We start from the raw sequence: 23,164 nt of genomic DNA, 5'->3' as shown, positions 1-23,164 counted from the left end.
GGAAATGTAAAAAATCTGAATGTTTTTCTATAAGCTCTGCATAACAACGCCCACACCACTGATTGGCAGCTTTCTGTGTACACTGTGTATAGGCAGAAAGCTGCTAGTCAGTGGTGAGGGTGGGGTTATACAGAGCTCATGAATATGGAGGACTACATGACTGCAGGTTTACTAGTCCTCTAGTGATAATCTCATACTGATAAAATCACAGTTTTATAAAAACTCCTCAAGCAGCCCAGTAAGTGACACATCGTTGGAATCAGGGTCTCTGCCCCCACATTATGCTGCTATCGGATTAGGTGTCAAAACTGGTGACAGAGTCACTTTAACAGCAGCATAACGCAGGAACAGAAGCAAAGTGAATATATACATCTGGAAACGTGTTATATATTTTTTTTTTTTTACCCCAGCCATAGAATGCCTTTTATAATAAGATCGCTATGACCAAAAATAATTCTAAAGAAATTTAGACCTAAGTTATCATAACTGCCCATGAGAAAGTGAATAGAACACATGCCCATTACAGTCTACGGAGCTGTTCACATATCTGCGTTTCTTGGCAGGCCTCCTGTCACGTGTCCGTTTCTACCCTTGTCATGGATCAAGATTACCCATGCAAATCTGTAAGTCCAGAAAAACCGCAGGCAGCACATGGATGGCATCGGTGTCCAGTCCGTGTGCTGATTACCATTGTAAGGCCTCATCATACACGTTCTATCCGTGTTTTTCACAGCTAGGACACATACCCATTAAAATCTATGCTGCTCTTCACATGTCCGTGTTTTTTGCGCACTCAGGATATGTGCCCACGTTGCGGTTTTTAAGCGTTTTTGCCGTGATTTTCCGTGACGGAAATGCTTAAAAAAGGCTTACAAACAGCATCCCATTCATTTCTAATGCATTCCACAATTGTTGTGCCCATGATGCGTTTTTTTCATGGCGGAAACGCATCGAGGTAAAAAACGCAGCATGTTCATTATTTTTGCAGAATCGCGGCAATTCTGCACCCATAGACATGCATTAGAAATCCGCTTATAAAACGCTTGAAAAACACACAAACTCAATAAACACGCGTATAAACCGTGTCTAAATCCCCATGAGTTTTTCCTGCCAAGGGTATGCAGAATTGAAGCAGAAATTCTGCTTCTATTCTGCAATGTGGGCACATAGCCTTAGTCCATGCAAAACTTACTGAGACATTCCAGTCTGCAGTGTACCTTGTGTGGCCACTAGATGTCAGCACATGTGAAATTTTTAACACCATTATTTATCGAGCCATCATTGGGCGGACCTATCGAAATTACATTAAAACATGTAAAAGAAGATTATATTTATCAGTCTTTTAATGTTTTTATTTTGTTTTAAATTTAGCCCCACTTTTTTAACTGAAGTGTAGATTAGCTTCGTTCTGGAACATTAGCGTGATTCATGTGTAACCCCTTCATGACCGGTGGTATTTTCGTTTTTGCGTTTTCGTTTTTTGCTCCCCTTCTTCCCAGAGCCATAACATTTTTATTTTTCTGTCAATATGGACATGTGAGGGCGAGACAAGTTGTACTTTTGAACGACAAAGAAAAGAATGTCCAGCTTCACCGAGTCCGTAAAAAAGAGTTTTCTTTATTCACATACTATTAAGCATAGAGGATACAGACTTCAGCACAAGCCATATGAGTAAGAATCTCAACGCGTTTCTGGAGACTAAGCTCCCTTAATCATGACTTTTGAACGACACCATTGGTTTTAACATATTGTGTACTGGAAAACGGGAAAAAAATTCCAAGTGTGGTTAAATTGCAAATAAAGTGAAATTCCACAGTTGTTGTTTTTTTTTTTTTACCATGTCCATTCAATGCTAAAACTGACCTGCCATTATGATTCTCCAGGTCATTACGAGTTCATAGACACCAAACATGTCTAGATTCTTTTTTATTTAGTTGGTGAAAAAAATGCAAACTTTGGTAAAAAAAAAAAAAAAAAAAAAAAGGCACCATTCTCCAGGACCTGTAGCATCTCCATTTTTCATCATTTGGGGCTGAGTGAGAGATACAATCTTTTAATCGCCTGTATTTGCATATTATTGCAATTTAGCGGTGACCAAAAAAACCGTAATTTTGGCGCTTTGATTTTTTTTCTCATGACGCTATCAATCGGGTTAATTCTTTTTTTATATTCTTAGATCAGGCGATTCTGAACGCGATGATACCAAATATGTGTAGGTTTCTTTTTTTTATTGTTTTATTTTGAATTGTGTGAAAGGGGGGTGATTAGAACTTTTATATATTTTTTAATATTTTTAAAATCTTTTTTTTTACTTTTTGCATGCTTCAATAGTCTCCATGGGAGACTAGAAGCTGCAGTTGTCTGATTGGCTCTGCTACATACAGGCGATGATCAGACCGCCTGTATGTAGCAGAAATGTTCATTTGCTATGAGCGCCAACCACCGGGCAGCGGTGATAGCAATCTGGCTGTGATAACCATAGAGGTCTGCTGGAGACCTCTGGTTGTCATGCTAACCCATCGGTGACCCGCGATCACTTGATGGGGTCACTGATGGGCAGGATTTCCAGCGCTCACTGGAAGCACGAGTTAAATGCCACTGTCAGAAATTGACAGCGGCATTTAACAGGTTAACAGCCGTGGGTGGATCGCGATTCCATCCGCGGCTGTTAGAGGCACATGCTAGCTGTTCAAAACAGCAGACGTGTCAGGAAAGATGTGGGCTCAGTCCGGGAGCCCACATCAAAGGGAGGGATTCCAACGTGGGGGTACTATTACGCCCAATGTTGGAAAGGGGTTAATGATCGAACAGATGACGGGATGTCACATCTATGTTATACTGATACAGTTCAGAATTTATGGATCATTCAGTGTAATTGTACAGCACATGATATGATCCCAAGGGCAACATCTGCAAGGAGTTTGTATGTTCTCTCCATATTTGCGTGCGTTTCCTCCTACACTCCAAATACATACTGATAGGGAATTTATATTGTGAGCCATTGTGTTCCATACAAACCAGGATTGGGCGCAAGGCACAATACGAGGTGCACATCTTTGTTCTTCTCTCTATAGCAGCGTTTCCCTAACTCCAGTCCTCACGGCCCCCAACATTATATTTTCAGGATTTCCTTAGTGTTACACAATTGATGGGATTATTAGCAAGTCATCATAAATTACTAAAAGCTCCAATATACAGGAGATCCTGAAAACCTGATCTGTTGGGGGTCCTGAGGACTGGAGTTTGGGAAACGCTGCTGTATAGGATTCATTCCTGGATTTAGCTAACAATTAATGATGTAAAACATGAACCAGTACTGGTGCAGCGCCCCCACTGCCGCAGGGCCGAGGGGTACCCGGTACCGGGCCTCTGAGTCTCTGCTCTGGGGTTGTCACGGTGGCTAGACCCGGTCCGTGACCCTGCTGAGGGGCGCCCAATGAAAGGTGTGGGTGGTGATGATGTTGTAGTGGTGCAGTGCTGGTCACAGTAAATAACAGGGACACCGGGTTGCAGTCTCTTTACCTCTTTACTGAAGGCTTGGAGGTACCCAATCCAGAGCACTGTTAACAGGGCTGGCTGAGACCGGCCGGTCCGACGGCACATCCACAGTTCCCTTTTCAGGTGGGAATCAGTGTCTACCTTCTAGCGCCTGTGTGTTGTAGTCCTTCCCTGCTGAGCACCCCAGGATAGTCCTCACAACTGATTCTGTCTGTCTCTGATGTTCGTTCTCTCTCCGTCCCCCAGGTGATATGGTTAGGACGCACCCGTATGACGGGGTAGGCCTGGAGTTCTTCCGGGACTCTAGAGTCGCCCCTCTCCCACAGCTGCCTCCGTTGTCTGCTTAGGTGTTTAAGTGGGACAGCCAACCTATAATTGGCTGTCCTGCCGTGGTTTGAAGTATTGCTTAAAGTCTCTTACTTTCTCGGCGTTCCGGCCACCGACTGTTTGCGCCTCAGAAGGATGTTGCCTCGATCTTACAGCACGACTCCTTCTGGTCCTATCGCCTCTTTGCCGTATTCCTGTTTTCTCACTTAGCACAATAAACCTCGCTTCTTGTCCTTTCTTAGGAATCTGTCAGGATCCCATCCCTGACAGATCCTCTCTCTAGCTCTTCCCAGTTACTTCTCCCTGTCTTCCTGTCCAACCCCCAGTTTTACCAGAGTGTGAGGAGTGGCCTACTAGATAGAACCACCCCCCCTGGTGGCCGGAGTGTGAAGTGTAGTGTGAGTGTTACCTGATCAGGTGAACTCCTTTAGTGCAGTCAGACGTAACATCACTCCCCTTAGCGGCAGAGCGACGTTACTGCAACGACCAGGACTCTGGGGCGCTGCACTGGCATCATACAAGAACAGGGCAGATGCCTAACTTACATCCAGGAGAAAAAGACTAAGGCGATCCACAGTACTAATGAGCAATTACATCTACTAGATCCCATCTCATGCTCCATTGGTGTTTCCACTGTTACTTCTCACAATTCTGCCATTCAGATCTCCTTCCCTCAAATGTCTCTCAAGAGACATTTCATTCTGTTGTTTCACATAATAAAGGCTATTTTGTCCAAATCCGTGCCGAGCTGTATAACTGCACATTAGGATGGGTGTTTCTCCGCGCCTCGCTGCTTCCCTGTATAACGTTATTTTCTAAGATCTGGTCAGTGTTGTAATAATAAAAGCGTAGTTTGTCTTCTCGAACCTTCTTGTCCTTTCTCAATTAGGTAGCAATTCTGCATTTTGCTTTCAGGGGTTTTCAAAGGATATTTGAACCCTGACTAAAGGCATGAGTGTGAAGCTCCTTTAATGCTGATAATATTCAGACCCTTCTAATAGCATTTTTCGGGGGCATTAGTGGAAAGTTTTATTCCCATGTACATCGCACTCCTCAATGACGGTACCTGCGCTGTGGAAACAGGTCACTGAGGGAAGAGTGACCTGTCACTCAATGACTGGTGGTGATTGATGTACGGCAGAGCTGGTGAGTGAAGTGCCCGACCTGATGCGAAACTCAAACTTCAAAAAAGATTTCTCACTAATGCCCCAATGAAATTCTACTAGGAAGGTATGAATGTTATAAGCATTAAAGGGGCTTTACACTTATGCCTTTAGTTAGGGGTCGAATGCTGATTTTAATGATTGGCATCCCAGTCTTCAAATATCAGCATTGGTCATAGATCCTCTAGACAAGACCTGAGCAAAGTGTAGCCTGAGAGTCATATGCAGCTTTCTGGCTGTTCCAGTCCGGACCGAGACAGGCAAAGGGCTGAAAACAGTGTCCCACAGGCCACACCATGCGGCCACCCTCCCCTGACTGGCATCCCAATTTCACTGCTTTCTGCACTCTCAGGGTGCAAATAGCAGCGAATATAATGGTGGAAAAGGGAGCTGCCTGCTCCTTCTTCTATTAGTCAGCATGTGCGACTGAGAAAGCAGATGTCGTCACTACAGAGCCTCAGTGCAGACAGCAAAGACCGGAGCTCAGTGCAGAGGAAATAGGATCAGGGCGAGTATGTGTTATTGTCATACTGTATATATTGATGCTATGTGTGTCTCATACTGTATATAGGGGGCTGTGTGTGGGATCATACTGTATATATTGACGCTATGTGTGTCTCCTACTGTATATAGAGGGCTGTGTGTGGGATCATACTGTATATGGGGGCTGTGTGTGGGATCATACTGTATATAGAGGGCTGTGTGTGGGATCAGACTATATATAGGGACTGTGTATAGGATCATACTGTATATAGGGGGCTGTGTGTGGGATCACAGTGTACACAGGAGGGCTGTGTGGAGGCTCGTACTGTATATAGAGGGATGTGTGTAGGATCATACTGTATATAGAGGTCTGTGTGTGGGATCATACTGTATATAGAGGGCTGCGTGGGATCATACTGTATATAGGGGGCTGTGTGTGGGATCACAGTGTACACAGGAGGGCTGTGTGTGGGATCATACTGTATATAGAGGGCTGCGTGAGATCATATTGTATATAGAGGGCTGTGTGTGGGATCATACTGTATATAAAGGGATGTGTGTGGGATCATACTGTATATAGAGGGCTGTGTGTGGGATCATACTGTATATAGAGGGATGTGTGTGGGATCATACTGTATATAGAGGGCTGTGTGTGGGATCATACTGTATATAGAGGGCTGTGTGTGGGATCATACTGTATATAGAGGGCTGTGTGTGGGATCATACTGTATATAGAGGGCTGTGTGTGGGATCATACTGTATATAGAGGGATGTATGTGGGATCATACTGTATATAGAGGGCTGTGTGTGGGATCATACTGTATATAGAGGGCTGTGTGTGGGATCATACTGTATATAGAGGGATGTGTGTGGGATCATACTGTATATAGAGGGCTGCGTGTAAGATCATACTATGTATAGGGGGCTGTGCGTGGGATCACAGTGTACACAGGAGGGCTGTATGGCAGCTCATACTGTATATAGGGGCTGTATGTGGGATCAGACTATATAGGGGCTGTGTATAGGATCATACTATATATATGGGGCTATGTGTGGGATCATACAGTATATAGGGGGCTATGTGTGGGCTTATATGGTATATAGAGGGTGTCAGCATGCATAATTCAGCTCAATATTAAGTGATTCAATTAATATAAAATAATTATAATTAATTTATTATTAATATTGAGCATAATTAATGTCAGCCTCCATGCTCCCTGCTTACCACTTTATGCTCTGTGGTAATGAATAAGGGACTGGTTTATAGAACGCTGAGTGACGCTTTTTCTGGCACCTTATTCTGCTATATAAGCTGAGCATCACCATATTCCTATATGAAGTGTTACAAGAGGTCTGAGTGCACACCAGTTTAGCTTATTAGTGCGGTCTCACTCTTTTGGAGTTGCAGAAAACTATTAGTTTATGTATTTCTATCACACGTACAAATATTTTTTTGTATGCCAACCCCCTAGGACAGGTTCCCAAAGCCATGCACAATACTTATAAAAAGACTGTAGTTGTAAGGCTGCACGAACTAAGACTCGAACATTGTGCAGCCAAACAAACTGATGAAAGAGCCCTAAGATGGTTTATAGTTAGGAGCATGTGAGTAGATGACTGTAGGATTCTAGAGGCCCCCATCCCATACACATTGGAATTTTGTCCAAATTGGCAAGCTCGGTAGACAGTCTAATGCAGACCTGGGCAAGATGCGGCCCGCGGGCCGCATCCGGACCGCCTGATGATTTTAAACGGCCCGCAGCCCGCCACCCCCGGCACCGCTCGGCCAGCCGCCAGAGACAGTGCAGCAGCTGCGCGGCGCTACCAGCCAGGTTCCCCTTCCCTTCTGTTTGCCACTCCAGCGCCTGTGCCTGTGCGCCCTGCCCTGCAGTTTAACCCCTGTCCGCTGAGAGGCGCTGCCCGCCGCTAGCACTTCCGCATCAGGGAAGCGCCAGCAGCGGGTGACGTCACTGAGAGTGTGACAGGTTTCTGCACTGCTCCTTCGTCTGTTGCGCCGGACGCCGGTGTTCTGTGCGGCTGTACTTGCGTTGGAGTCGGACGGTGACGTTGGTCAGGCGGGGTGCCGGTGGTCGGTGGTAAGTGCTCCATACCGCGGCCGCGGGGACCGGGTAATGGAGCTGCCTGGCGCCTGCTTGAATGATGGGGGGGAGGGAGCAGCGGCCAGCCCTGGGGGGGCAGCACAAACAGGACATTATGGGGCTGTGGGGCACAATTATCAGGAGTCAGGACAGTATGATGGGGGCACAAGTGACAAATCAGGACAGTATGGGCCCCATACTGTCCTGATTTGTCACTTGTGTCCCCATACTATAGGGGCACAAGTGACAAATCCGGACAGTATGGTGGCACAAGTGACAAATCCAGACAGTATGGTGGCACAATTGACAAATCCGGACAGTATGGTGGCACAAGTAACAAATCCGGACAGTATGGTGGCACAAGTAACAAATCCGGACAGTATGGTGGCACAAGTGACAAATCCGGACAGTATGGTGGCACAAGTGACAAATCAGGACATTATGGGGGCACAAATGAGATCTGGACATTATGGGGGCACCAAAATGAATTCTTGCCCCGGGTGCCAGAAACCCTACATACGCCTCTGGGCGCGCTTACAGGTCCTGTGATCCGTGACTGTGTGTTGTGGTTCTATGTATGCTCACCTCCAGCGGCAGCCGGGCAGCAATGTAATGCTATTGCCTGCACATTAACCCTATGTGCAGATAACAGTTTCCCTTTAAGTAAATCTTTGCATTGTTTAACATTCTGTTTGTTTATGAAAAGATAGCATATGTACACTACAGTATTGGGTAAAAATGAGTTAATTATATTAGTCCGGCCCTCAAAAACCATCCAAATTTCTCATGCGGCCCCATGGCAAAATTAATTGCCCACCCCTGGTCTAATGTGTATGGGGGGCTTCCTGACGGTCCACCGACGGGTGATATCAGAGAAGTTGAACATCCAGCATGTCTGATTTCGGACTGCCGATCCTTTGTTCTTGGCGACATAAGCTACCGCCAGAGGAGTGTGACCACGGCTCTCTCTTAGACGGCACAGAGGCACAAACCAGAACAAGCGTTCCCGAGTATGGAGGAGTTAGGAGAGACAGCTGCTGGCCGAACGATCGGCTCAATCATCATTCAGTTGACAGTTATCAATTTATCTATTATGTAAGGGGCTCCTAAGCTTGAGCCTAGAAATGGTCTTCACAAATTTCTTTCCCAGTGGATAATTTCTGCCTTTTGGTGTTTTCCTGCCAGTTTGAATCAGCTCTGCCGAAATAGGTATGGAATGGTGCCAGGTGAGGGAAAGGTGGGGGATCATGGCCGCATGTCAAATTCATCAAGAGGGCCAGAATTTTCTATGCATGAATGCTTCTGCAGTCACTGACTGGAATCGCATCTCTGGTGCAGCACACAGGGGCACGGGCTACTCTGAAGAGGTACTGAATGGCATGCGCCACTTAATGAATTTGGGGCCTTCTCCAGCAAAAAAGGTGTAATGCCAGCGTTCACTTTCCCAGTCTTGACTAATCGGCCCCCATGTGTTTGAGGAGAAGAGTCCCCTAGTCAGACAGCCACTCTCCTCTCATTTTCCTCCTCCTTCTTGGCACATGATCAGTGGCAGCTGTCGCCCCTGAGTAGCTGCAGCAGCCATGTGCTGACCAGGCCAGGATGGTGGAGGGGGACCCATTCAGCAGGACATAGGAATGGAGGGGGATCTAAAAACATGTGGTATTTCTTTTTTTTCCTTACAGTTTTGCTATACATTTAATACAAAAAGGAGTGTGTAACCTGTTTAGCTTTCCAGTTCTCTACTCTATAATGGTGCATAGTACTGTATATTCCCAAGGTCATATAGTATACACTATATTATACATTATACCCTATGGAATATAGATGATGTCACTATAACGTACAGTCTGGGTCAGCCTAACTATATACATAACATAATGTGATGACTCAATGGAATACCGCAGTGGTTAGTGGTGATGTCACAATGAAGGCTTACAGCGTGTATGCAGCTCACATATTCTGATTCAATAAGTCCCCGAAGCTTAAAGGTAATATATCTATATACTGTATGTATATATCCACAGAGCGCAACTTTATTTGTTAGTTATGTATGGATATGGCTACTCTTAGTATGCACCTGTTCACACCAGCTTTCTGTTTGGAAGAGACGATCAGTCTTTTGATATTATTAGGAAACTTTTTCTGGGGAAAAAATTAACAGCTGAATTATAGTTGTGAAATGCTACAATAAGCTCAAGGCCGGACTCATGGTCCGGCTGCAGTTTAGTTAATGGTCAGGTGAGTATAAAGGTATGTCAGAATCATTGAGCCATCGGCCACCACATGCAGACATGGTTTTGGCTGCATATGGCAGTTGCCTAAAATTCAACCTTTTCATACACGTGACCTAGGATTTTATATGTAGATTTTAGCCTTGATAAAAATAAACTTTGGGAAAATGCATTTTTATCTTTCATGATTTGTCATAAACTCAGACCAGGCAGTCTAATGATAGGCTAGATTTAATAACCAGCATCAATCACTATGACACATTTTATGACTGTTTTGTAAAAAAAAAATAAGTATTAACACATAGGCCCGATTGTTTTTTATTTTTCTTTATTTGAGCAGGGAATAATAAAATTAATAGTAAAAACAATCACATTCCACATGATTATCGAACAACACTTAATGTGTTACACTTTATTGACATAAATATATATTGTGCTATTTATCCCAACCATTGTAACCTGGGTATCAGTTGTGCTATCAGATCCATGAGCTCATGTACCCAGCTAGTACCAACAGCTCGGCTGTCCATGTACATAGATGGTACATACATCGTACATACATGGTACATACATGGTACATACTAACAACTTGAACAATTCTGTGGTGCGGTATAAAGATCAAAGTAACAAAAAGAAGCGGCTGTGTTGAAATCCAACTACCTGATCCTTCTCTCTCCAGACATCCTATATCAGGATAGAATGAAGAAAACCCTACGCATTGGTAGGTTTACCTGACTTTAAAGGAGTTGTCTACTACCGGACACCCCCTTATTAATGGGTCCGGAGAAGAAAAAAAAAAAATTATACTCACCCCTTGGACTGCTGCTACTCCTCCATGGTCAGAGTTGCTTTCCCCATTGTTTTCAGTGATCATCATTGTCACGATTCACACCGTGACCGTCACCCCTACGTCACGGATTGGGGTGACTTTAGGCCCACAGACGGCTATCACATGTGCAGGGGGGCTTATCTTAGTTATCCCTCCACTGCTACAATGTGATGAAAAAAACAACACAAGGCTATTGACCTCTTGTTTACAGCAGGGGCTTATTTTAGTTAACCCACTGCTCTTCAATATACCACGAACTGCAGGGATTTATATATATCCCGCTTTACAGTTCTGCTTGAACTTGCAGCTCTCTGGCGCCCCCCTTACCCTCAGGTCAGACTAGGTACTGCACCTAGGGTAATTAGTCACCAGAAAGGCTGCCTGCTTTGTACTGGCTATTGGGCACACTGCAGCGAGGCGATATAACTACTCCCACTCAGGCAGGAATAATAATTATCAACGCCGTCGTCGCTACAACGACTCCCAAATACACAGAACATAGGTATGCTGCCACCAGCTTCGATTAAACGGGTCCGAAGCTCACCCAAAACAGTAGCGTAATTCCCTTCAGAAGACTTAGGGTACGTTTTAGAGCATGAAGAACGAACTAGTAATTTAGATATTTTACTCCAAAAGAAAAAGGCAGTGTTTATAAAAATATTACAAGGATGTTATAATAAGAGACAATTGAAAATATGTACAAGGTAATTATAAAAATAACAGGGGTTAAATGAGAAATTAACACTTACATGTGTTCAGGACATTGCAGGCAACCAGGCTAGTGGGCGGAGTTTCCATATGTCCCAGTTCATCAGTGCTAGCAGTCAGAGCTCCTCAGGTAAGACTCCTCTGGTAAGACTAACTGCTGGGGGCCTGGCAGAGACTTATAACTCAGCCTGGTGATATCATTAAAAGGGCTGGCTTTTCCAGTCCGTCCTCTCTCTTCAAATTTACCAAATTTAACTCTAATTCTTATAAGTCTCGTATTTTCGTTCCCAAACATGTCAGAATCATAACACACCCAGCATTCTTCTTATTTTACAATTGGCTTTCTAATGATACTAAATTCGGGCTCGTTGTGATGCCCGGTTCCAGAGAAATCTGTACTCTGTCCCTGTTTGAAATAGAGGCTCATGCTTACAGTGGCTGATAAATCCGCCGATGGAGATTAGCAATATGTATTTATTATTTTCCTAGCCAAAATCGTTGGCCTAATATCTTACAATATTGGGACAAAGAGCCTCATGTTTTAAAAGAGAGATCAGACCAGTTTCAGCTGGTACCATTGTCTATGCAGCTATACCGGTCATAAAAATTCCTTTGCTCCCAGAACTAGAAGCAATAAAACCTCTCTACACACCCATATCTCAGCAAACACAAACACAGAGAGAAGGGGGGTTTTTAGCCCGCAGCATGGGTCTGACAGGCAAAGCTATAAAATCATATTACATTTCATACAATATTGTGACAATCATCCATCAGAGGTGTGACATGAGTGCTGCAGACAATCAGTGGCCGCTGACTGGCTGCAGAATTTACATTTTGTCAAGAGTAAAAAGAAATACAGTAGTATTTCTATCAGCTTCGTTTGGATTAAAAGCCCCCATACACATGAAATAGCTGATCGTTTGGCCATCAGCTATCGCTCCCGAGTTCACCATACACAGGAACATTCAGCTCTGCAGAGTGCTGGTGTGTTCTTTATGAGAGAGCCAATGCCAGACTTCTCTGATGGTGGCTTAAAAAACAAAAGGATCAGCTGTCGGAAATCTGACATGTCGACATGTCGGATCCTTCTCTCCCCACATCATCTTCTGATTATCAATTCCAATCGTCAGTCAGAGTAGATGATGTTCGTGTCTTCAGTTGGCATCCCATTTCAAACAGCAAGAAAAAGACAAGTGAGTGCCAGTTTTTTAAATTTTTTTGCTGTTTGACATAATCCTCTATGAGGACTTGGAAGTCCCCTATACACATTAGGCAGGTTCAGTGCTCAGTGATTGGCTGCATCACTCGCGAGAAGCCCCTGTTTTATGTTGATCCCACCAGACCGGCGGAGGATGCAGTGCTGATTCTTTAAGGAAAATGGAAAAAATTGGAATCTGGCTCAACAGGACTGGATTTTCATTTTATTTTTATTTTTCAAAAGAAAATATGGTGCATACAAAAGAAAAATTTACATGGTCGACATGACCCAGTCGACGCGTTTCGACTCCACAAGGAAGTCTTACTCATGGGTCATGTTGACCATGTAAATTTTTCTTTTGTATGCACCATATTTTCTTTTGAAAAATAGAAAGAAAAGGAAAATCCAGTCCTGTTGAGCCGGATTCCAATTTTTTCTATTTTCCTTGATGTGAGGTCAGGGCGAGGCCGGTGTCTGAGCCCCAGGTGGATGAGCATAGAGCAACTGGGTGAGCAGGAATTAAGTTTCTATAGCTGATTCTTTAAGGTTTTTTTCTTAGACAAATTGATAACAACTATATTAATTTCATATTCAGCATTCAAAGATGCAAATTGAGAAGAAGCTCGACTGGCACTTACCAAGTCTTGGTAAAAATGAATATGCTGAACCTACAGAAATGGATTTGAAAAAATTAGAACACCAGTATAGAGTGGCTGAAATTATGAAAGCTTCCTTCAGAAAACAGACAGAACATCTTCTTCTTAGTCAGCAGTAAGTTTGATTGTCTCTGTTTCACAGACATTATAGATCAATCCTATATATAAAATCAATTTCTTCTGAGGTTAGACACTTTTATGGGAATTTGGATAACAATGGTATCTCTATGGAGCCAGATATATCACATGTGATATAATTCAAGTCAGTTTCTAGAACGAATATAGTAAATCTTTTGGGATATTGGAGGCCTCTCCTCTCCCACTAAAAACCACCCAATTTTTGTCATCACATTTGAAAAGTCAATTGAGTAGCACAAAAGTCATAAAATGTTTGTGCACATGTTTGCTTAAAAAAACTGACTGTTTTTCACCAGAAAAGTGTTAAAATTAAGCCCTTATTAAATTTCCCCTATTGTTTTAAATAGGGAATAATCTTCAGTCTCAAGAACAATGCTAGATTGTGATGAAATCTGGAAACGCGCCTCAATATCAGATCCTTCTCATGTACTGTATTATTATAGCAGAGTTGTCTCACTAAGACAACCATTTAAGGAAACTAAGCTGATCCTGGTCTCTCGAATTTCCTGAGGTCTGCTGTTATCCTAAAGAGAACATCTAGGAGAAATATAGCATTACATTCTGCTCATTTAAATGAATTTGCCAATGATATGATGGATAACTGGACTACTATTTTTGTTCACAAAGAGTCCCAAGCGGGGACCACCCATGTGCCCTGATGGAGATGGCAGGTCATATAGCATAGTAAGAAAACACTCAGAAAAGTCTAAAATAGTAAAAGAATTAATACCTGTCCTTCCACTACCTCGCGCCCATACTTCCATGGTCTCCACCAAGTTAGGTACTTTTTGAGGACCTGAGAGTGTGATTGGCTGGGTCTCGGGACTTCCTGCTCTGTTTGGACAGACCTGTCTACTGCAATCAGTGATTAGCCGCAGCATCACATGAAAGACACTATTGGCATCCAACTGTCCCAATTGGCTACAATGGGGTCATTAGATTTCGATTATAGTGTCTGCCCCCCAGAAATAAATAGCCCATCATTCTGCACTATTGTTTCAGCCTTCTTTATAAGGAATCTGTGATGCAGACAAAGCCTCTGACTCAGATGTGAACATAGCCTCAGTCATCACATATAATAGTATATTTATACAAATGACCAAAACATTGTATTATTATAGAACTGACATAAATGTGCTGAAGGAGCAGCAGAAAGCAATGGAACTTACCAAATTGTGCAGAGGATCTCAAAAATTTATCCTGAAAGATCAAGAGAATGCCAAAAAGCTTTGTGAACTGGCAGAAGCCCAAGACCAATATAACCGTCTTGTAGAAGAGCAAAAGAAACTGATAAGTGACCTGAACATGAAGGTACTGTGTGCTGTTGCTTATTACCGTAATGGAAACCTGTCATGAGGATCATGCTGCCCGAACCAAAGACTGAGACACCGACTGCACGATTGCAGCCAATTATGGTTTAGTCTAAAATGTTGCGGTCAGATTATACACACTTTAAAATGCCGTCTAAGGACTGTGACTGACTAAACCAATGTGGACCCCAGCCGCCTTCTCCATGCCCTGTCCCTTTGAATGACAAGTCTATCTCTACACACTAAAAAAAGGAAAAGACCCTTTCAGTCAACGGGAATAGGGACAATCTGGCTGGGAACCTGCCTTGGACGAATCAGTCAAGACACATAAGGGCTGAGTCATCACAGTCACAAAAATTTGTAAATAGTGTTAAAAAGTCACAAAAAATTTGAGCAAGGCGTAGATGCGGAATCATTTTTTGACTTGTGAAGTTTTCACATCAGTTTGAATCGTCTCTGCCAAAATTGGAGGTGCTAGGAAGGAGCCAGGAGGGTATTGGCAACACCATCCCGTTCAATTCATCACAAATGTCCTCACAGAGGCACATATGACTGAGAAGAAGCACTAAATTCATTAATTTGGTTCCTTTTGTATTCCACCAAGATCGGCGTTTTGTGAGTGTGTGCTATGCTTGATGAATCAGCCCCATAGTTACTGCCGGCTTTTAATTCTGAGTGTATTCGGAAACACTGCAGCGTTTCAGAGTAAAACATACCTGGCTATAACGGCGCAGTCGGTGTCTGATTCATGATCAGTCTGATGATCTCATGACAGGTTCCCTTTAAAGGAATTGCCCAAGGGTTGAATGTTAATGATGTATATTTAGGATCAATCTTAGTTTACGGTGACAATATTATGGATGAAATATTATTGACATCTCATCCACACACTGCATAGAATATTGTAAAATGAACAACGCTACAGATTTAACAAACCCTGTATGGTAGACCATCCCTCAACAGACCTCACCCAATAACAAGCTGTACACAGATTGACCACATCCCATAACAATAACTATTTTCTATGAAAGCCAATGTGTGCCTAAAATGATGTCAAAAGTTTGAAACTGTGCACATGTACAGTGGCATGTAAAAGTTTGGCCACCCATGGTCAAATTTACTGTTATTATGAACAGGCCTAAAGATAAAGATCACACATTTCCTTTGGCAAAAAAAAATATATATACATACTGTCATTGTTTGCATTTTTAAATTACAAAAAGGAAAATGGGCCGATGCAAAAAGTTTGGTCACGCTTGGAGATTTGTGTGCTCAGATAACTTTGACCAAAGTTTCAGACCTTAATTAGCCTGTTAGGGTTATGGCTTGTTTGCTATCATTGTTAGGAAAGGCCAGGTGATTCAATTTTCCCATCTTTATAATAACCCAGCCTCCTCTAACCTTGCACCAAAAGCAGCAGCCATGGGTTCTTCTAAGCAGCTGCCTAGTACACTGAAAATGAAAATGGTCGAGGTCCACAAAGCAGGAGATGGCTATAAGGAGATAGCAAAGCATTTTCAAATTTGCCTTTCCTCAGTTCAAAATGTTATTAAGAAATGGCAACAGAAGAACAGTGGGGGTCAAGATAAGGTCTGGAAAACCAAGCGAAATCAAATCAGGCAAATCAGATCCCCTGTTTGACTGCAAAAGACCTTTGAAATATATATCAGAACCTGGTGTTGTGGTACACTGCTCTACCTTTCAGAGGCACAAAAATAGCCTTCATGGAAGAGCCATCAGAAGAAAACATCTCCTGCGTCCTCACCATAAGTATGCAAAAGAACATCTATGCAAGCCTGATGCATTTTGGAAACAAGTCCTGTGGACCGTAGAGGTTAATTTAGAACTTTTTGGCCACAATGATCAAACGTACGTGTGGAGAAAAAAGGCACAGAATTTCAGGAAAATAATATTTCACCAGCCATTAAGCATGGGGTGGATCAATCATACTTTTGGGTTGTGTTATAGCCAATAGCACAGGGAACATTTCACATGCAGAGGGAAGAATGGATTAAATTAAATTTTAAGAAATTGTAGATGTAAACATAACAACATCTGTAAAAAAAAACTGAAGTTGAAAAGAGGATAGCTTCTACAAAAGCCACAATAGACAACATCAAAAGGCACAAGCTGACAGTTTTGCAATCGCCCTCATAGTCTCCTGATCTGAACTTCATTGAAAATTTGTGGCTAGACCTTAAAATAGCAGTGGATACAAGACCACCTTGGAATCTCACATAACTGGAAGAATTTTCCAAGGAAGAATGGATGAAAATTTCCTCAAACTAGAATTGAAATACTCTTAGATGGCTACAAAATGCATTTACAAGCTGTGATACTTGCAAAAGGAGGTGCTACTAGGTACTAATCATGCACCGTGCCCAAACTTTTGCATCTGCCCATTTTCCATTTTGTAATTTTAGAATGTAAAATATGGAAAAATGTATGTGCGTGTGTGTGTGTGTATATATATGTATATATATATATATACTTCCTTCTCACCCTCTAATGGGGGTGGTCTTTTATTTTTGTCCTTTCTCATTCTCAGGTCCTCTACTAGAGTCCTGATGTGTATATATATATATATATATATATATATATATATACATTTGCCTGAAAAACAAAGGCAATGTGCCATCTTCAACTTTAGGCCTTTTAGAGATCATTTCATCTTCAACTTGCTTAACTGTTCACAATAACGTTCATTTTGACCAGGGGTGTACAAACTTTTACATGCTACTGTATACACCCAGCAGTGCACACCTTCCTATACACTGTCCATCTTTGCATATATGCTTGATTTGTTTTCCTGGTGTTTTCTCACACTCACCATGCACATAGCACATACAAAATACTCTGTACATACCACACATAGATACACAACACATTACAAACAAACAAAACACTGTTTTGAGGCAGGCCAATGATCGTATAACTAGTGCACCGGATTATTGGCCCACCTAAACAGGCTACTGATCACCCAACGAATGAGCAAAACACTTGTTTGTTATTTACGATGCTTTTTAGGTAAACTGTAAAATCATTGTTTTCATACCATGCTGTGCAAACAGTACATGTGCTACTTATATAATGAGGTTATTCTATATGTACACCAAACAATCGAATTAACGATTGATCTGTTTATATAGAAGTGTGGTCAGCCTGTCTAAACAGGCTGCTAATCGACCAATTGGCCTGCTTTAGCCGATCAGCGGTCGTTTAAAGGTTGCGTTCGCCATGTGTCAATGTGGCCATATTCTGTGGGAAGGGAGTTTTTAGGGGCAGATACTGGACAATGAAACATTGCCACAGTAAGGGTATGACGGATGGAGGGGAGGCTACAAGGAGCTTTACATGAATGGTGGGAGGAGAGTGCACATTAATATAAAAGAGAATGCGCCCACTTTCCCCAATGAACACACATTGCTTTGGCAAATGTTTCTGGCACATGCCACCTTTATTTAACAACCAGTAATCAACTATCCACAGGCCAAATTCGACATGTTAACGCTAAATTACGATAAATTATTACAGATAAAAGAAAAAGAAGAAGAGGTTGTAGAACAAAAAAATGCAATGTCCCAAGCTAAAACCTCACAAGGACGTATTGCTCAGCTGGAAAATGAACTGCAACATGTATGTATCCCTTGTCTTCATACACTGTACTCCTACTGTCTCATCTGCCTACACCAAACGCTTTCTGGCAATCCCATAACCTCTACAACCCTTGTGTATATGTAGCATAGCTGGGAAGGACAGGGTTAAATCCCAGCTCTGCAATGTTTTGATTAGATGCACCTGTAGAGTTTTGCTAAAACCAGGAAGTAGCTTCATGGAGCGTCAGTCTCCTGAGGGAATCTCAGTCTGCTCGATGAAGAAGAGTCGAGTGTGCTGCTGGTGAGTGATAAGCCAAAATGTGAACCGTAGCTGAGAGAGACTGCATTGTCTGTGTGAACGCTACCTAACGCCTAATGGTTAATGCCTACCAGAGAGAGTGAACCCCTACAATATAGTGTTTAATGTAGACTAGATATACTATGCTCTAGCTAGGGCTGCAACGGGCATAGCTAAAGTGTAGGCCCAGACAAAAGAGGAGGCAAAGAAAAGGTTAGTAGCTATTTAATAGCTATTTTGGCTAGGAAAGGATTAATAGCTATTTTTGCATGTCCACAAAATAAAGTTAGTGAGCGTGGGGGTTGAGTTTAGGTCACATGGGATGGGATTCGGTTTAGGAATGGATAGGAGGTTATGCGAAAGGGGGTGGGGATATCTGAGGTACCTTAAAAAGGAAAGAAGGAGTTGTGGATCATCATCTTACCTTGTGGATCCAGGACCAGTGAACCATCAGCCCTTATGTTATGCCACTTTTCTTGTGGTAACATAACATTTCTGGTGGTAAATGTGATGGTCTTTGGTTATTTAATATCATGTCATAGCAGCTGGAGCTGAAGAGGTCAGGGATGGCATTGGTAAATGGAGATAGAGTTACATCAGAGATATGTTGATCCTTCATTATTGAGTTATGGTTTAGTTCCTGCTGAGATGGTTCCTCGGGAACAGAAATTAGTGGGGCTGACAGCACCGTGACATTAGTCAACCCTGAGTTGAAGCTCTGTGACTGGGTGACATTTATTCTGGTGCTGTCCATCCAGTATCTCCTCAGAAAATAAATTGCATTTATGATATATGTTGTATGTGCTGTGGCCACTTTTTTCCATGTCACCCAGTGTTATGTATTAATTGTTAAATCTATGTTAACATTAGTGCTGTGAAGCCGCATTAGAAGTCCATACGGACATACGGACAAGGGTACCAGATTCCGCTATCCCACATATAGGAGCCTGGCAGAAAAATGGACACTGCACAGTATACATTTTATACAATGGGAGCTACAGGCTTATGTATTGCATTATATGCCATATGTTTTTTGTCAGAGGTATAATGTATACAACGTATCTGGAAAGCTCCTCTAACAGAAGCAAGTTAAGAAATGTGGATAGAGTTTAAGGCCAGCAGACTCAACGATATATAGGAAAAACCTTACTTTTGAGACCAAACATTTGGTTATTGATAAAGTGTGGAACACTCAAATAGAATATTATGATGTATCTTAACATAGGTTACTCAAAATTTTAATGTGATCAAAACTGAAAATGAAAAACTAAAGGAGAATATTAACCATCTGCGCTTCAAGAAAACAAAATATCTGAACCTGATTGATAAAATGCACCAGAAGATTATCCATCAGAAGGCCCTCACCGAGAAAATGCAAGAGAGGATCACATCCATGCATAATGAAAAGTAAGTGACCTCAATCTGCTAAAAAGAAGAGCATGGGCATCACCTCCACAAAGTCACACATTGATCTAATGCTGCTAGGCAAAAATATATATAACTGAACATGAGGTTCTTACTTTAACATTCTGATGAGACTGTATGAAGCCAACTGCCACGTCATGGTGACCCTCTCAGTGGGTTCTACGTTTTATTACCTTAAAGGAGCGACATTGTGCGCTACCCACCATCACTGAGACAATGCACCAGCAGGGCGGGCGGCCTGGTGTCTCATAGCTCCCATGATGGAAGACTCTATGATTGGTCCCACATTTCATTTCTACCTGGCAGCTCATGAGTGCATGGACCTTGCACTCTAAAGTTATACAATATAGTACATTTAATAAAAATACAACTATTGGACTTATAATTCTATGAGAAAATAGAAAAGACAAAAGGCACACAACACGCGCTCATGGGTAGGATCTTAAAAAAAATGTTATTCGTCCCACTGTCTTTATAAGAGTTACCCTGAGCTGGAGTATCTCTAAGGCCCCCTTCACATTTTCACACATACTGGAGACACATATCCACATGTACCCATTATAACCTATGGGGCTGCTCATGTCCGTATTATGCACATGCAGACGTCCATTTTGTACTGGCAGCTCAGATGACAAAGGCCAATAAAAGTCTATGGGTCCATGTGACACGTACCGGAATAGAATGAGGAATAGAAGTTACTGATTTTTATGTGCTAAAGATGTGGAAAGATAATAGATATCCGTCATATATATAATTTCACAACCCCGTGACACATTATAAGATTGCACCCTTTAGTGCCTTGCATGTAGTGTTTATTGTACAGCTTTGCATTAACCTAATAAATAATTAAATAAATGGGAAAAAAACACTCGGGGTCGTTCCCATTTTATGTATTCAGCAAAGGTAAAGCAAACAGCTTTGAGCTGATATTTTCAGGCTGGGGAGGTCCATGGTTCTTGATCCCTTCCCAGCCTAAAAATACCGGCCCGCATCCACCCCAGAAGTGGCGCCTCACATGAGATACTCCAATTTTGCTGCTTCACCTTCATCTTGGCCCTTCCTGATTCTCTGGAGCAGTGGCAATCAGGGTAATAGGGCTTGGGGTTGATGTCAGATGTGAATTGTCCAAAAACACAGCTGACATCAAGCCCTGGTGTTAGTAATGGAGAGTTGTCTATCAGACACCCCCATTACTAACCCAGGAAAAACAGGAAACACAAAATATAAACACTTTATTTAAATAAACACTCTGACACTTTCCCTGGTTCACCACTTTATTAAAATCCCATTCAGGTGCGACATAGTCCACCGAACCCGACGTAGTTCAGAGAAGGGAAACCTGAGAGCGTCAGAACGAGGCTTCATAGGTTTGTATGGAGGATTCACTGGACTTCGTTGGATTCGCTTGGACTACGCCGCACCTGCTTGGGAACTTTTTTTTTTTACTAAAGTGGTGAACCAGGGAAAATGTCTCGGAGTGTTTATTTTAATAAAGAATGTTTTGCTTGTGTTTCCTTTTTTCCTGGGTCAGTACAAGGGTTGTATGATAGAAATCTCTCTATTGAAAGCACCATGTTTTGATGTCCACAGTGTTTCTCAGCTGACAACAACCCCAAGCACCATTACCCCAATTGTGAATGCACCAGGACATCGGGAAGAGACAAGGCGAACCACCAGAAATGGGGCATCTCATGTGATGCTCAACTTCTGGGGCAGCTGTGACTGGTATTTTTAGACTAAGGAGGAACCAATAACTCTGGACCTTCCCAGCTTGATAATATCAGCTCTCTGCTGTCTGCTTTACATTTGCTGGTTAACAAAAATGGGGGGACCCCACGTTGTTTTATTTATTAATTAGGTTAATACAAAACTGTACAATGAACTCCATGTGCAAAGCACTAAAGGTGCAATTTGATAATGTCTCGTGGGATTGTGATATTATATATCTGATGGATATCTATATATCTATCAATCTATTTGTCTATCTGTTTATCTATCTGTCTATCTACAGTATTTATCTATCTAGTATCTATATATTACCTTTGTATCTTTAATACATAAAACAGAAGAATTTCTTGAATGCATTTTATTCCGGTACGTGTCACACAGATGGCATATGGACAGCACACGGATGGTACACAAGTACACATGGATGGCCAACAGAAAACCACCCGGAAAGTAAAAACGGATTGTCTCATGTTTTTTTAAGTAGACATATAAAGGGGGCCTTGCACAGTATGGAGACCGCTGCTGTGGGTCTAATTTGGATTTGTCCATGTTGATCTGATGAATAATCGAATGGATAGTGGAAAGGGCAATGAGATTACTTGCACTGATAGCCTTGAAAAACAGCCCAGACTCCGTGGGTAGCTTTTCTGTGCCCATGGGTGTTGCAGACCAGCACAGACTCCATGGTCATGAAGCCCTGAACATGGAGTGTGCACCACTGTGCAAAACCCTTGAGAACAGAAAAGCTATCCACCAAGTCTGGGCTTTTTTCCAGGTGAACAGCACTAGTAATCTTTATCCCCTTTCAACTATGTATTTCTGAACTTCACCATCACTATAATCATAGCACTTGTTTACTTTAATGCTTCAATAGGGGACTAAATTATCAAATTAATATGTTATGTCATAATCTTATAGAAGTGATATCCAGACAGAAGTCCTGACCGTTAAAGACGTAGCAGAAAAAGAGTTTAAAAAATATGATATAAAGATTGAAGAACTTAACAGATATCTTGACCATCTGAACAAGCAACAGCAATTTAACGAAACAAAATTGTTTGATCGCTTTACAAAGGAAAGGGAGCTGCAAAAAAAGAGACAAGGTATAGTTAGGCATAGTCCATCATATGTTTGATTAATTTATATGTACAGCAGTGTGAGCTGCTTCTTCATACTTCAGCATCCCTGATGATCTCCAGTTTTAGATGAGAGAGACACAGTGTACATCAGTGTGAGCAGTCTCTTCTTACCTCAGCATCCCTGGTGCTATCCAATATTAGATGAGACTGACAGGGTGTGCAACACTGTGAGCTGCCTTTTCATACCTCAGTATCCTTGTTATATCCAATATTAAATTAGATAAACAGGTGGAAAGCAGTGTGATTAACCTCTTCTTACATCAGCATACTGGTATCTCCAGTATTAGATCAGAAAGACATGGTGGACAGCAGTGTGAGCAGCCTCTTCTTACCTCATT

General features: G+C 42.2%; 1 protein-coding gene across 3 annotated transcripts in view; it reads left to right on the top strand.

The window, feature by feature from the left end:
* The first annotated feature begins 9,483 nt into the window (after positions 1-9,483).
* LOC143817973 (coiled-coil domain-containing protein 63-like) overlaps positions 9,484-23,164 on the top strand; it is a 48,136-nt gene continuing 34,455 nt past the window's right edge. The window contains exons 1-7 of one of the 3 annotated variants that reach the window (XM_077299434.1): positions 9,484-9,558; positions 11,390-11,468; positions 13,132-13,307; positions 14,452-14,641; positions 18,175-18,276; positions 19,760-19,941; positions 22,606-22,790. In XM_077299434.1, coding sequence (XP_077155549.1) covers positions 13,141-13,307; positions 14,452-14,641; positions 18,175-18,276; positions 19,760-19,941; positions 22,606-22,790 — 826 coding nt within the window. In that variant the 5' untranslated portion in view covers positions 9,484-9,558; positions 11,390-11,468; positions 13,132-13,140. The remainder of the gene's footprint in view (positions 9,559-11,389; positions 11,469-13,131; positions 13,308-14,451; positions 14,642-18,174; positions 18,277-19,759; positions 19,942-22,605; positions 22,791-23,164) is intronic. The other 2 variants (XM_077299432.1, XM_077299433.1) reach the window with 2 other exon arrangements.

Source organism: Ranitomeya variabilis, chromosome 3 (assembly GCF_051348905.1).
Source record: "Ranitomeya variabilis isolate aRanVar5 chromosome 3, aRanVar5.hap1, whole genome shotgun sequence".
In the NCBI taxonomy this organism is placed as follows: domain Eukaryota; kingdom Metazoa; phylum Chordata; class Amphibia; order Anura; family Dendrobatidae; genus Ranitomeya; species Ranitomeya variabilis.
This window is presented reverse-complemented; position numbering and strand designations above follow the sequence as displayed.